This window comes from Hevea brasiliensis, chromosome 9, assembly GCF_030052815.1.
Source record: "Hevea brasiliensis isolate MT/VB/25A 57/8 chromosome 9, ASM3005281v1, whole genome shotgun sequence".
NCBI lineage: Eukaryota > Viridiplantae > Streptophyta > Magnoliopsida > Malpighiales > Euphorbiaceae > Hevea > Hevea brasiliensis.
Genome location: NC_079501.1, coordinates 23,664,412 through 23,679,232, shown reverse-complemented (window position 1 = coordinate 23,679,232; position 14,821 = coordinate 23,664,412). Strand labels below are relative to the sequence as shown.

At 28.6% G+C, this 14,821-nt stretch overlaps 3 protein-coding genes across 5 annotated transcripts; 1 reads left to right on the top strand and 2 right to left on the bottom strand.

The window, feature by feature from the left end:
• Positions 1–46: 46 nt before the first annotated feature.
• On the bottom strand, positions 47–2,402 carry LOC110645716 (pentatricopeptide repeat-containing protein At5g15300). 3 transcript variants are annotated; one of them, XM_058153474.1, is made up of 2 exons: positions 1,821–2,402; positions 47–1,580 (listed from the first exon to the last, which is right to left on the bottom strand). In XM_058153474.1, exons 1-2 carry the CDS (start codon positions 2,140–2,142, stop codon positions 499–501), a joined length of 1,404 nt encoding a protein of 467 aa, XP_058009457.1. In that variant the 5' UTR covers positions 2,143–2,402; the 3' UTR covers positions 47–498. The 3 variants fall into 3 exon arrangements, with proteins under 3 accessions (XP_058009457.1, XP_021654644.1, XP_021654643.1); XM_021798952.2 differs by having other exon boundaries at positions 1,884–2,402; XM_021798951.2 differs by having other exon boundaries at positions 47–2,402.
• Positions 2,403–3,479: 1,077 nt separating this feature from the next.
• LOC110645707 (pentatricopeptide repeat-containing protein At5g15300) lies at positions 3,480–5,791 on the bottom strand. Its single transcript, XM_058153472.1, has one exon. It carries the CDS (start codon positions 5,360–5,362, stop codon positions 3,692–3,694), a length of 1,671 nt encoding a protein of 556 aa, XP_058009455.1. The 5' UTR covers positions 5,363–5,791; the 3' UTR covers positions 3,480–3,691.
• A 6,297-nt stretch (positions 5,792–12,088) lies between these two features.
• LOC110663856 (NAC domain-containing protein 100) lies at positions 12,089–13,853 on the top strand. Its single transcript, XM_021823305.2, has 3 exons — positions 12,089–12,436; positions 12,550–12,827; positions 12,937–13,853. Exons 1-3 carry the CDS (start codon positions 12,250–12,252, stop codon positions 13,549–13,551), a joined length of 1,080 nt encoding a protein of 359 aa, XP_021678997.2. The 5' UTR covers positions 12,089–12,249; the 3' UTR covers positions 13,552–13,853.
• Positions 13,854–14,821: the final 968 nt, after the last annotated feature.

Here is a 14,821-nt window from a genome sequence, read left to right as displayed (position 1 = left end):
TAATCCCCATCCCAAGTGGAGGGTAGGGAGTTAAATCATCCAAAAGTAAGCCAATTGCTGCTTTTGCATATAAATATAATATATGAAATGGTACAAACACTCTGGTCAACTAAGATTAAGAAAAGCTCATTGGACAACTCCAACTTACGAAAAATTAATATGACTCAGCACCAGAAATGTATAGAAACACAGTATTCAAATAATCAAATCCCAGCTGCCATGGGATGTCATACTTTAAGCCCCCTAGGGTGTATTATAACAAAAAAACTCAATCTTTGTTGACATAATAATCCAGGAATTTCACTATCAAATCCTCATTATTCTTGTTTGTCAGTCATAGTTCCAAAGGAATATTAGAGGGGAAAAGGTCGAAAATGCCTTCTCTAAAATCGAGACTGAGTGAGGCCATCATTATCAACATATAGTATTCAGTTGTATTTGTATTCCAGTAGCATATGAGCGAGAGACACGAAAGCATGTCTTACCAAAACTTGCAGCTCATGATATTTGATTTCTCGAGTTTAACTTGCGCTTTGAATCAAACAAAAATTGCATGAGAGCTTTTTCTTCATCTGCTTCAATTATGCTACAGCCAGGTTCTTTCCTCACTCCACTATCATCCATTAAGTTCCTAACCTTCTGAACCCCATCCCACTCACCTACTGAAGCATATATGTTGGAAAGTAACACATAATCCCCACTCTCATCCCTTCTCATCTCAAGTAGTTTCTCATTTGCAAGCCTACCCAGCTCAACATTTCCATGTATTCTACAAGCCCCCAGTAGAGTCCTCCAAATTACAGCATTAGGTTCAATATTCATATTTTCTATGAACTCAAATGCATCATTCAATAGCCCTGCACGCCCTAAAAGATCCACCATACACCCATAGTGTCTTACATTTGGCTCTATGCCATACACATCTTTCATAAGATTAAAATATTGACGCCCCCCTTCAACTTTACCAGCATGACTGCAAGCAACTAGCACTCCAACAAAAGTAATTTCATTTGGGCTGATATTTTTTAACCTTCGCATCTCTGCAAACAAATTGATCGACTCCTCAGCGTGGCCATGAAAAGCCAAACCTACTATAACTGAATTCCACGTTGAAACATCTTTCTCCCTCATCCCTCTGAACACTTCAAGTGCTCGTTCAATACTCCCACACTTGGCGTACATGTATATAAGGGCATTCCCTAGTAATACACTCAGATCTCCTAAACTCATCTCCAAAATTGAGCGATGGACCTTCATGCCAACATCCAAATCACCCAAATCTGTGCAAGCTGACAAAAGACTCAGCATAGTGACCTCATCTGGCTGCTCTCCTACACCTCTCATCTCCTCAAACATTTCCAGTGCCTGCCTGTTCTCCCCACAAAGCACATATCCTGCAATCATCACATTCCAAGTCACAACATCCCTTTTAGGAACCTCATCAAAGAGTCTCCTCGCACACTTCATCTCCCCTTTCTTAACATATGCTGTAATCATCACATTCCAAGCAACCAAATCCTTAACTGGCATTTCATCAAACAGCTGTCTCGCCACGCTCAACTGCCCTCTCCTTGCATAACCTGCAGTTAAAGCAGACCAAGCAACAATATCACTTTCTCCCGAATTATCAAAAATGGCTCTAGCTATCCCCAAATCCCCACAATTAGCATGATGATAAATAAGGGTATTTCTCACAAACTTATTTTCATGAAACCCATATTTGACGACCTTTCCATGAATACAAAAACCCGTTTTTCTCCATTGAAGCCTGGTACAAGCCTTAAGCAAGAACGAAAACGTGAACTTATCAGCCTTCATACCACTTCTCTCCATATGGGAATAGAGTGAAATTGCTTTTAAAGGGTTATGACTTTGAGCTGAACCTCTCATCATCGTGTTCCACATGAAGATATCCGGTTCTGCAATTTGAGCGAACAGTTGATGGGCATAGTCCATGGTGCCAGAAACAGCAATGGCACTTGCGAATATGAGTTCTCTTAAGGCTGATGAGCATGAATTGAAGCCTTTGGTGATAAGGGAAGCATGAATTTGCTTTAGGGAGGGAAGGTTTGTACAGTTTTGCCATAGACTTGACCACTGCTGGCGATTGGTGCTCCTGTCGTTAGTTCTCTTCCTTATCATGCCAAGAACCACTGCTTTTCATAGCTTCCGCGTGCGCAATGTAGGTATGTTTTCTGCCTCTAGCAATGGAAGTGGGAAGCTAATAAGCTGTGGCATTGACCCACAAACTTAAGTGACATTTTAATTGCAGCATCTTTGATTTAATGGATACACTGAGAACAAATTAAAGGATTGGCAAGGCAAAACAACTTTCCACAAAAGGTTTCCATCGTTTGTCTCCCAATCAAAGGCTTCCCCACCAGAAGATTAATGACAAATACAGTAAAAAACATTTTGTAACAAATTAAGCTTAATAATAATAATAATAATAATAGTTAAAATTTTATGATTTGATTAAACAATTTTAATTTAATAATATTGAGATTAATTATCGAATAAATTATTACATATGTTCGTCGAATGTATCTTATAATTTTTCTGAAATTTGATAAACTAATGAATTTAAAACTTGAATTGATAAGTTAAAATAATAACTAATTGTAAAGGGTGCTTTTTTTTTTTGAATGTTTTCTTAATTTTAATATTGCAAATTATTATTGATGAAACAAGAGCTCTAAAGCCTACATAACTTACAGTTTTTTTTTTAATTATTTTTCTTCTTAGTTAGATTGAGTTTCAACAAAACATATTTTAATCTCAAATATCCAAACTTGGTAAGCTCAATTCAAAATTAAGTCCCGTCCAAACTTATTATATGACTTGATATTCTAAGTGCGTGTGCTTTTTATAATATAATTGACTTCTATTAAGATTTTAATTTAATAAATAAATTTTTTTTAATTGTAAAATGAGGGTTCTCCGAGTATTACAGTTGTAATCCCCTTATATCCGAGGCCTGGAGTCACCGATTAATATCCTCCATTTAACCTAACCCCATAGAAAGGACCTACCACCAAATTCGAGATGGCACCCAACGAGGTAAACCATTGGACAACCCGCCATTGCTTTCCATTGCATTTCTAAATAGAGACAATATTTAGTCATCATACTTGTACGGGGAGTCAAACCGAAATGGTATAAAGTCATCTCACCAGGTTAATCACTAAACTACCACGCTCGGTGGTAAATGTAATTTTTTTTAATACAATGGAAACTATTTTTGGAATAAAGGTTTAGTTAAGATAAAGGCGTAGTTGAGTTGAGTTGAGTTGAGATCGGAAACTATCTCAAACATATAATAAATTCTGATCCATGGTGTAGGAATGCTTCTAGTTCAATAATGAATGTGATTTTCTCCCAAAATTTTGCTTTGAATGGAGTCTAAAAAAATCTACCAATTTACAACCAATCCTTAGCATACTTCTTTGTCAGTCTATTAGGAAAAACTAATCACAATAAATAAACAACTTTGAAGGACTACCAGAACAGATAGAAAATGCCCTCTCAAAGGCAAATGAATACGACCATGATGTTATCTTTTATCCACATATTGTACTTACAAGAATAGTTGAATTGTATTTATTTTTATTTGAATATTATAATTAGCATATTACTATTGGTTTGATGCACCAAGCCATTAGCATGAAAGAGAGTGACATGAGAGCATTTCTTACCAAGATACAGCACATGGTATTTGATTTCTCAAATTTAACTTGTATTCAGAATCAAACAAAAATGGCAGACGAGCACTTTCATCTGCTTCAATTAGGCTACAGCCAGGCTTTTCCCTCACTCCACTATTGTCCATTAACTTCCTCACGTTCTGAGCCCCATCCCACTCACCTAATGCAGCATATATATTGGAAAGTAACAGATAATCCCCCTTCTTATCCCTCCTCATTTCAAGTAGTTTCTCATGTGCATGCCTGCCCAGCTTAACGTTTCCATATATTCTACAAGCCCCCAGCAGAATCCTCCAAATTACAGCATTAGGTTCAATCTTCATATTTTCTATGAACTCAAATGCATCATTCAATAGCCCTGCACGCCCTAAAAGATCCACCATACACCCATAGTGCCCTAAATTTGGCTCTATATTATAATCATCTTTCATAAGATTATAATATTGACGCCCCTCTTTAACTTTACCAGCATGACTACAAGCAACTAGCACTCCAACAAAAGTGATTTCATTTGGGCAGAAATTTTTCGACTTCTGCATCTTTGCAAACAAATTGATCGACTCCTCAGCATGGCCATGAAATGCCAAACCTACTATAACTGAATTCCATGTGGAAACATCTTTCTCCCTCATCCCTCTGAACACTTCAAGTGCTCTCTCAATACTTCCACACTTAGCATACATGTATATAAGTGCATTCCCAAGTAAGACACTCAGATCTCCTGAGCTCATTTTCAAAATTGAGATGTGCACCTTCATGCCAACCTCCAAATCTCCTAAATCTGCGCAGGCGGACAAAAGACTCAGCATAGTGACCTCATCTGGTCGCTCTCCCACGCTTCTCATCTCCTCATACATTAGCAATGCTTGCTCATTCTCCCCACAAAGCACATACCCTGCAATCATTGCATTCCAGGTGACAACATCCCTTTTAGGAACCTCATCAAAGAGTCTCCTTGCACACTCCATCTTCCCTATCTTAGCATATGATGTAATCATCACATTCCAAGCAACCAAATCTTTCATTGGCATTTCATCAAACAACTGCCTTGCTATTGTCAACTGCCCTCTCCTTGCATAACCTGTAATTAAAGCAGACCAAGCAACAACATCCCTTTCGGTGAAATCATCAAAAATTGATCTAGCTATTCCCAAATCTCCACATTTAGCATGATGATGGATAAGGGTACTCCTTACAAACATATTTTCTTCAAACCCATATTTGGCAACCTTCCCATGAATACAAAGACCTGTATTTCTCCATCCGAGCCTAGTACAAGCCTTAAGCAAGAAAGAAAACGTGCACTTATCAGGCTTTACACCACGACTTTCCATCTGTAAATAGAGTAGAATTGTTTTTGAAGGATTTTGACTTTGAGCTGAGCCTCTCATCATAGTGTTCCACATAAAGATGTCCGGTTCGGCAATTTGAGCGAACATTTGGTGGGCATAGTCTATGCTGCCAGAAAGAGCAACCGCGGAGGCAAATATGAGCTCCCTTAAGGCGGATGAGCATGAATTGAAGCCTTTAGTGATAAGGGAAGCATGAATTTGTTTTAAACAGCGAAGATTAGTGCAGTTTTGCCATAGGCTTAACCGCCGATGGCGGGTGGTGCTAATGTCATTAGTTCTCTTCCTTATCATGGAATGAAACAGCATGTTTCTACATTCTGATAAAATGATTTAACATTATAGATAATGTTTTGAAAGCCCAGTTACGGTTCATAATCATTGAATAATGAATTAATATCCTTTGCTGGAAATATAGAGAATGCGGCATTGGCTGGTAACAGGACACACAAACACGGTCAAGGCCACCCGGTGCTTTCCATGTTCCCTCTCTCTCCTCGCGTTTTTGAAGATTGGGACTAGAAACGATAATTCAAGCTCGACAGTATAATTTGGTTGGGATAGAAATCAAATTGAATAAGAAAGTGTGCTAGAACTGTGAAAATCGACCCTCTCAATTCCATCAAATAGACGTGGCCAACGAGCTGAATTAGACCAAAACCAACTTTTCCTATTCAAGGATCAGAACAATAAGTTCTCAATTCCTGATTATTGTTTTGATTCTGGTTTTATAAAATTCAATAATTGAAATATTACTAGTATTACATCTTCTTTTATATATTTTTTTTTTGTTTTTTTTTTAAATTATAGTGAAGCATTTTAAAATAAATTGGAAATGGTTGTTATTAAACAATAAACCAACCAGGATCTACCACCTTCTTCTTCATATCATCTCATATCATACACTATAGTTGTCTGCAACTCCCACCTTAATTATATAGTCTTTTCGTATAATCTTGGACCAATAAATGCTGATGAGCTATGATGAAAACATCTCAGGCCTAAATGCAGTGAACTGTTCCCACTTTTGGGAACTCTTAGCTTTCATAACCAGTGATCAATACGTGATTAATTAGACCTTTCAAGCATGCAGATGGCCATAGCCGTTTGAGACATCATAATATCACAAATATAAAGAGCTATGGACAAAAAGAAGGCTGCCTAATATTATGCAGCTTCTCCAAATCACTTGGTGTCCATGCATTACCAAAATATGCAAAATGATCAATCATGTAAAACACTATTAAAATATTATATATGTTTTATTTTCTTACATTAATAAAATACTTATTTATAACAAATTAAATATTTTAATTTATTGATATTCCTTCAAATAATTTCTATGATATCACATCATACGTGCAAACCAAAGTAGCTTTCTGTCAAGATTTAACGAAGATTGAGCACTGTTCTTCATGTCACAGAGAGTATGAATTTGCACGAGTGATAGTTACAACACCGAATTTTGATCATTTTCAACTTGACCAAATGTTCTACGGTGTCTAATTCCTTTGTATATAATCTGGTAGCCTAACTTTATTTTAGTCATGTTTTCATACCCAATTATTTCTAACCACGTGTGTGTCCCCATCGTGGTTTCATGTTTGGTCCACGGGAAGCACTGGCCCACCGTCTCAATTTTCGTATATGAATATATGTGTATATCGGTAGATTTCAAAATCTATAATCAGCTTATGATTTTTTTTTTCAAATAATAATTATATATTTATTGTTGTGTCTAATTATTATTTATTTATTATTTTATATTAAATATTGATATGAAATTACAATAGTAATAATATATAACTAATATAATACTTATGTTATGTATAAGTAATTTATAATTTTATTTTTAATTATATTTTAAATAAAATAAATTATTATTATTAAATTAATTTTAAATTAAAATTTCTTTCTTAATTTAATTTAAATAAATTTTTACGTGTTATAATAATAAATTTTTAATTAATTTATGATGTAATTAATTAAAATATATATTTAATTCTTTTTATACATATATTAATAGTAGTTTTCATGATTATTTTATTTAAAATATAATAAAAGAACTTTACTGAAAAATTAATTTAAATTTCATAAAATTTTTATATTTTATTTTATAATATATGTAAATTGATATTTGTTTTTTATAAAATATAAAAAATATATTAAATTAATGAAAATAATATTATTTTTTTGTTATTAATATAATGAAAAATATTAAATTACTAATAATAAATTGAATTATTTAATTTTAATAATAATGAAAATATAAAACATTATTATTAATTAAAAATAACATTTTATTATATTATTTTTTAAAAATAATATATCAAAGTATAAATTTTTATTATTAACCTGATATATTTTTTATAAATAATTCTTTGACACAAATATTATCATTATACATAAATTTATAATATAAAATAAATACATTTCATAAAAATTAAAATTTTAAAATATTGTTATTTTTTATTAATATAATAAATATTAAAAATACATACTATTTTTTAAAAATAAATTTCATAATTTTAATATTATAATTTTAATGTTTTTAATCATTTTATTTGTAGCTAAATTTCAAATGCAATTATATTTATAATTTATCTTTGAAATTCTAGTTCTATATAAAAATATAGTTGAGAGATAATTTATGCATAAAAATATAGTTTATTAATTAAAATTTAAACATAATTCTATTGAAAATTAATGATAATAAAATATAGATAATCAAAATACTAGTTATATTCTATATATAATTATAATGAAATAAAATATTCAAAAGTTTAAGAAATATTAAATAAGAAATTTATAAAAAAAATAATAATTAAATATATTTAAATAAATAAATTTTGAGAATAATAATTAATAACTTTTAAAAAAAATAATAAAACAATAGAATAAATAAAAAAAAAACTGAGAACATTTAGGTTAAATGAAAATATTTTGTGAGAGAATAGTGCTTGATGTGTATCAAATGTCTCATATAACATAATATATATAGACAAATAAATAAAAATTATTTAAATAAAAAATTAATTTATAATAGAATATTATTTAATTGAAAAACAATAATAAAATCATTTAAATTTAATTTTTATAATAATAAAATATTTCTTATTTACTTGGTCGTTTCAATTAAATGGCTATAAGTTAGCCATGATGATGATGATGATAATAATAATAATAATAATAATAATAATAATAATAATAATTAATTTTAAAAAATAAAATAAAAAATATTAAATTATTTTAAAAAATAATATATATTAATTATAAATAAGTTAAATCTCTCTATTTTATTTTTATAATTTTTTATGTAGACTATATTTTTTGTCTCTCAAAAATTTTAATAAAGATTTTATAATAAAAATAATAAAAAATATATCAATGTAATAAAAATATTTATTAAAAATATAAAATAATTTAAGGTTGATTAAATTATATGATAATTGATTATGAGATTACAAATTAATAATGAATTTTTTCTAAACTAATGGCCAATGACATATTATTATTATTATTATTATTATTATTATTATTATTATTATTATGGAGAGTAACATATGAAAAATAATATTTTTACATAAATAAATTAAAAAAATAATATAAATAAATTTTAAATATTACATTTAATCATAAAATGTCTTTAATTTTAAAGATCATATTTTAAAGAAAATAATAACTTAAATCATAAATGTTAAGGTAGTATCGTAAATAATAATAATAAAAAAAATAAAAAATTAAATAATAATTAGTTTTGATGAAATAATATAAATAATTTTTAAATATTGTATTTAACAAAAAAATGTCCTATTTTTTAAAAATTAAAATTTAAATAAAATAATAATTTAAATAATAAATATTAAGATAATATTGTAAATAATAATGATAATTAAAGAAGAAATAAAAAAAATAAATAATAATTAATATAAATGAGAGTATTTATTATTGATTATTAAATCATAAATTAATAGTCAATTTTCTTTAAACTAATAGTCATCAATGGCCTTTTTTATTATTATTATTATTATTATTATTATTATTATTATTATTATTATTATGGAGGTTAACATATGACAAATAATATTTTTATATAAATAAATTTATAAAAAAATATAAATAATTTTTAAATATTATATTTAATCATAAAAAGTTTTAATTTTTAAAAATGAAATTTTTTAAAAAATAATAATTTAAATAATAAACATTAATATAGTATTATAAATAATAATGATAATTAAAAGAAAAATAAAAAATTAAATAATAATTAATATTTATAAAATAATATAAATATTTTTAAATATTAAATTTAATTATAAAAGATCTTAATTTTAAAAAATTAAATTTTAAAAAAAATAATAATTTAAGTTTTATAAGTAGTAATAAAAATAATTAAAATAAAAATAAAAAATTAAATAATAATTAATATAAAAAAAACATTTATAAAATGTTACACATGATAAACATTTTAAAATAAACATTTTAAAATAAATATCAAATATCATTTTCTCAATAATACTTTTAAATATATATATATATATAAAAGTGAATTCTAAAATTTATAATTACTGTATAATTTTTTAAAATAAATAATTATATATTTACTTATTTATTTAATTATCATTTATTTTATCATTTTCTATTAAATATAAACATAAAATCACAACAATACTATATAATTTCTCCTTAATTTTATCCATCTTCCCTGGATTTTAAAATCATTTCACTGCGTTTCTCAGGTTTGGCTGCCTAAGACGTCGGCATTGACGGCACTGTCATTTTCCATTATTTTTTCCCATATCTTACGTGGCAGATATTTGACGGTAACGATGTGATTGAACCTCAGCCGTTAGATCACAAAGTTGCCAAAATAATTGAAATTCCTCGAAATAAGAAAGGCTGCCCGGCGTCCAATTTGTATAATTTATTAGTTTCCAAGAGCTTACCGCAATTACAAGCAAATGTATATATATTTATTAATAAATATACTATTAATTAACTATAATTAAAGTAATTAATATTAAAAATACATATTAAAAAAAAAGAATAAGTAAAAGTATTGCTTTCATATATTAAAGTACTATTGAGGTTAAGAAGCTTAAAAATTACTTTTTTAGCAGGGATATTTTAAATATGATTAAGAAAAATAATTTTAAAAATTAAAAATTTTGAGATTATAAAGAAGCGATCACTCTTTTCTCTTAATTTGATAATTCTACGAATAATAAAAATGAATTATTTAATACACTCGATTGCATATTTACTTTTTATTTTAATATATATAAATATTATTTTTTTAAATTAAAAAAAAATAATTTTTATAAATAAGATTCTTTGTTAATATTTTTTTATGTATATAATAATTAGCTTTTAAGAATGTATTGGAGGATAAGCATTAGCCACTAAATGATTGAATAATATCTCTTTCATGAGGAAATGACAGTAAAAGAATCTAAAACTCTATAAAAAAAAAAAAAATCAATATAAGTGCATTTTTAGTACTTAAAATTAATTGCCTGGACAAGTTAACAATACAAATGGTGTTGTGCTTTTGAGAAAAGCCACATTTTTGCTACAAAAATATTGGATTACGTGCCTCCACACGTTTTTGGAACGCAAATAAATTAGTGGTAATTTAATAATAATTACATTAGACGTGCGTTGAAGCGTTTCCTTTGGTTAATGGCATATTCGGACAAAAGGATTATATTATTGGTTGGCTTAACTTAGTCATTTGACAAGTGCTTTTGGCAAATTAAATAAGATCATTATTTTATTTTATAAAAAATGAGAGGTTGCTGGATCGATTGGTAATTATCCACATATATTTTTTTATTACACTTTTATATATTTGTAAAATATTTTAAAATTAAAATTTTAATAAATAGAATCATCAAATGTAAATATGCTACCAACTTCAATATAATAATATTGATAATCTCTTTTTAAATATTTATCGTTGAAATTATTTGTTGCTTGTTATAAATAAAATTAGGAAAAGTTATTGTTTAGTTTAAATTAATTATTTGATCTTTTATTTTTAAAAATATATTAATTGGTCCTTATAATTTTATTTTCTTTACTCTTTGGTCCATCTAGTCATTTTAGACATTAATTTGAATACCATTTGATATTTGTAATTTAAAAAATATAATTATATAGTCTTTATATTTTTTAAATTTTAAACTATTTAGTCTCTGTAACAATAACTTCTTTTTTATTTGAATATATTAACTAATAGAAAACTTGATAGAAGGGTAAAAAAATAGGTAAAATAAAAAAAATATATATATATATAAGAATTAATTAATATATTTTTCAGAATAAAGAGACTAAATAGTTAATTTTATTAAAATATAAGGATTAAATAATAATTTTCACATAAAATTATTGTATGAATTATTGTCCTTTAACATTAAACCCTTATTATTATCATTATTATCATTTATAATAGCTAAGTTTAGATAAGATATAGGTTGAGCCCACTCTATAATTTGGATAGGGGCACTTAAAGCCATTAAATAGAGTATGAATATTCAACACAATGACAGCTATATATGGATTTGGTAAAATTACAATAACTTTGTTCTTCTTCCTCCTCGTAACAGTAAAATGCAGGACCACTCTAACTCTATAAGAGGCCCACCTGCTTTATATCTTTATTTTCCCCCTTAAGAAAAAGATGGAATATGCATGAAAGCAGAATCACAAGCAGTTGGGTTGGTCATAGCTAGACCAAGCCAAATTGTTTGACCTGAATAATTGTGTCAAGTATTCAACACTAAGTAAGAGGATCATGACCCCTTAATCATAATCTCCAGTTCTTGTGGGACTAGTGAAGAAAGAGCTAAAATATGTCAATCGTTTTTTGTTCAATCAAGGTAATAGAGCTAGCTTATGCACGCTTATGATGAGGATCAAGACTGCTACAGAAAACATAAACCTAATTCTGAAGTTTCCATGCATGAGACAATTATTCAAAGTTATTAATTAATGTGTGCCACATATACCTTTCTAACTCTCTATATATTATTTTATTTTGCAATTAAATGGTATAGATTACAAAATAGATAGCTTTGGTTAACATAAAGACTTTGAATAAAACAAAAGGAGTTGATATCTCATTTACATGCAAAGAAAGCACAGAGGGTGATATATTTTTAGGACAAGAGAGGTTTGGTTGGGATTTCAAAGGTATGGAAAACAATTCCATGGTTAGTTGGAATGATGAGCAGATGGAATTGCCTCCAGGATTTCGATTCCATCCAACTGATGAAGAGCTTATAACTCACTACCTATCCCCAAAGGTTCTTGATAATTGTTTCTGTGCTAGAGCTATAGGCGAGGCAGATTTGAACAAGTGTGAGCCTTGGGATTTGCCTAGTAAGTCTCTGTGCTCCTATTTCCTCTGTCTCCTCTGTTCCTTCCACTTGTAGTAAGTTGGGTTTTTTTGCTGGATTATGTTCTAACTTATGGTTTATGTTTGTTTAATGAAGAGAGGGCCAAAATGGGTGAAAAGGAATGGTATTTTTTCTGTGTTAAAGACAGAAAGTACCCTACTGGTTTAAGAACAAACAGAGCTACTGATGCTGGTTATTGGAAAGCCACAGGCAAAGATAAGGAAATCTACAGGGCTAAAACCCTTGTTGGAATGAAGAAGACTTTAGTTTTCTACAAAGGGAGAGCCCCTAAAGGAACAAAAACCAATTGGGTCATGCATGAGTATAGATTAGAGGGAAAATACTCGGTGTATAATCTCCCTAAAACAGCAAAGGTCCCGTTCTTGTTCTGTTTCCCCTGTTTTATTCTGGTCTGTTTTGCTTTTTGTATGTCTTCTTGGTGGTGCTATTGAATATTGATGACTTCACTTTCTCTTCTTGCAGAACCAGTGGGTTATTTGCAGAGTTTTCCAGAAGAGTTCGGGTGGAAAGAAAACTCATATTTCAGGGTTGGCTAGGATAAGTTCATATGGAAATGAATTAAGGCCATCATCTTTATTGCCTCCATTGATGGATTCTTCTTCACATAACAGTGTGACAAGGGATTCCGGAGGCGATGCGTCCTACGTGACCTGCTTCTCCAAACCAATGGAGCACCAAAAGCCTAAAGAAGACATGGTTGATAGTTTCAACAATACTTCTCTCTTGCCTTCTTCATCTTCTTCCAACATATCCCCTGGCTCATTTCTGTTTTCAAAAACCTCTCTTCCAAGCTCTTTCTATTCGTCTCAAATTTCACCAAGTTTCGCAAAGTTGCAGTACCCAGATATTGTTTCTATGCCAGAACAATCCATCGTGAGGATGTTGATTGAAAACCAAGGACCTAATATGACGCAGAACTCAAAAATGGAGCTTTCACAAGACACTGGCCTCAGTCCTGATATATCTTCTGTGGTAATCAACCCTGAACTGGTTCGCAGGTCCTTCGAGGATCAAGAGGATCCTTCAGGTTCTGCTGGACCTGTGGATCTTGATTGTCTATGGAGTTATTCAACTTAAAAAATTAGACAAAATATAAAATACATTGAAGACCCAAAAGAAAGTAGAGTTTTAGGTGTCACTGCTGTTATATAATTGTGGTCTGTGCATAGATTCTCTTCATCCAAATGATAGGAATTCAAGGATTTGCGTGTAACATAAGCTATAAAACTACCTTTTCTTTTCGTTTTCTTTTAAATTTCCCATTTTCAATTGGATGCTCCCTAGTCTGCCCATGCCTCATATTTATCAATCTACTTGTAAAAAAACTAGTATTGCAATTGTTATTTATTAGTTGATTTGGAATGATGGCACTTTTTCTCCCTCTATGTATCTTTTTTTTTTATTTATGAACTCGAATTTAAAATTTCATAATTTTAAAAGTGACTTTAATATCATTAAGTTATAATTTATTGATGATCCTTTTATATGCATATCTAATTTTATTTAAGAAAAAATAATATTTTATTATAAATTAACCCAAAGCCTTGTCATTACACTCTAATTTTTTTATTTGGGTGATGTATAAAATTAACCAAATTGTGAATGCCAATTTATTTCAATGGCTAAAGTATAAATCATATGAGTTTCAAACTATCATATTAATATAAAATTTTAATTAAAATTTTATATCTTGAAATAATTAAAATGTTAATATAAATTTCAAAAGAAAGTATTGTAAAAGAAGAGAGAGAGAGAGAGATTTCAAGTTCTAATCACTATATTTCAAATAATTAAAATCTAATCATCAAAAGTAAGCTATGAAAAGTAAGCTCATAGAATCAATAAGTTTAGCCCTTTAAAATTGTAAAATACTAAATTTTAATTTTAATTAAAATCAAAATATAAAATATATAAAAAAACATAATATTAAGCATTTACATTTATTTTTATATTTAAAATACATTACAATGAATAAATTATGAAATTTTAAATTTCAAATCTTTTATATTACTTACTGTAAGTATTTAAAATCAAAAAATAAAATTGTATGTATTTTTTTTTTTTTTTGGAAAGAAGAGCAAATCATTATATCAGTAAATGAAAAATTAAAGAAGAACAAGCCAACTAATTTCTCAAAAAAAAAAAAAAAAGCCAACTAATTAGAGAGTAAAAGTGAATGCAACTCCTCCATTAGAAGCTGTGGACCAAGCAGAAGTTTGGACTAATCATTGACTAAACACTATTCTTCAACTTCACTAATCATTGTTAATTCAATCATTTAAATAATAATTAAAAAAATAATTAAATAACTAACTAAACTATCTTTTATCTCTATTACATATGATAA

Coding starts and splice junctions, on each gene's coding strand:
- LOC110645707 (XM_058153472.1), bottom strand. CDS start 5,362: ATGCTGTTTCATTCCATGATAAGGAAGAGAACTAATGACATTAGCACC.
- LOC110663856 (XM_021823305.2), top strand. CDS start 12,250: ATGGAAAACAATTCCATGGTTAGTTGGAATGATGAGCAGATGGAATTG. Junction 12,437..12,549: donor TGAGCCTTGGGATTTGCCTA/GTAAGTCTCTGT, acceptor TGTTTAATGAAG/AGAGGGCCAAAATGGGTGAA. Junction 12,828..12,936: donor ATCTCCCTAAAACAGCAAAG/GTCCCGTTCTTG, acceptor CTCTTCTTGCAG/AACCAGTGGGTTATTTGCAG.
- LOC110645716 (XM_021798951.2), bottom strand. CDS start 2,142: ATGATAAGGAAGAGAACTAACGACAGGAGCACCAATCGCCAGCAGTGG.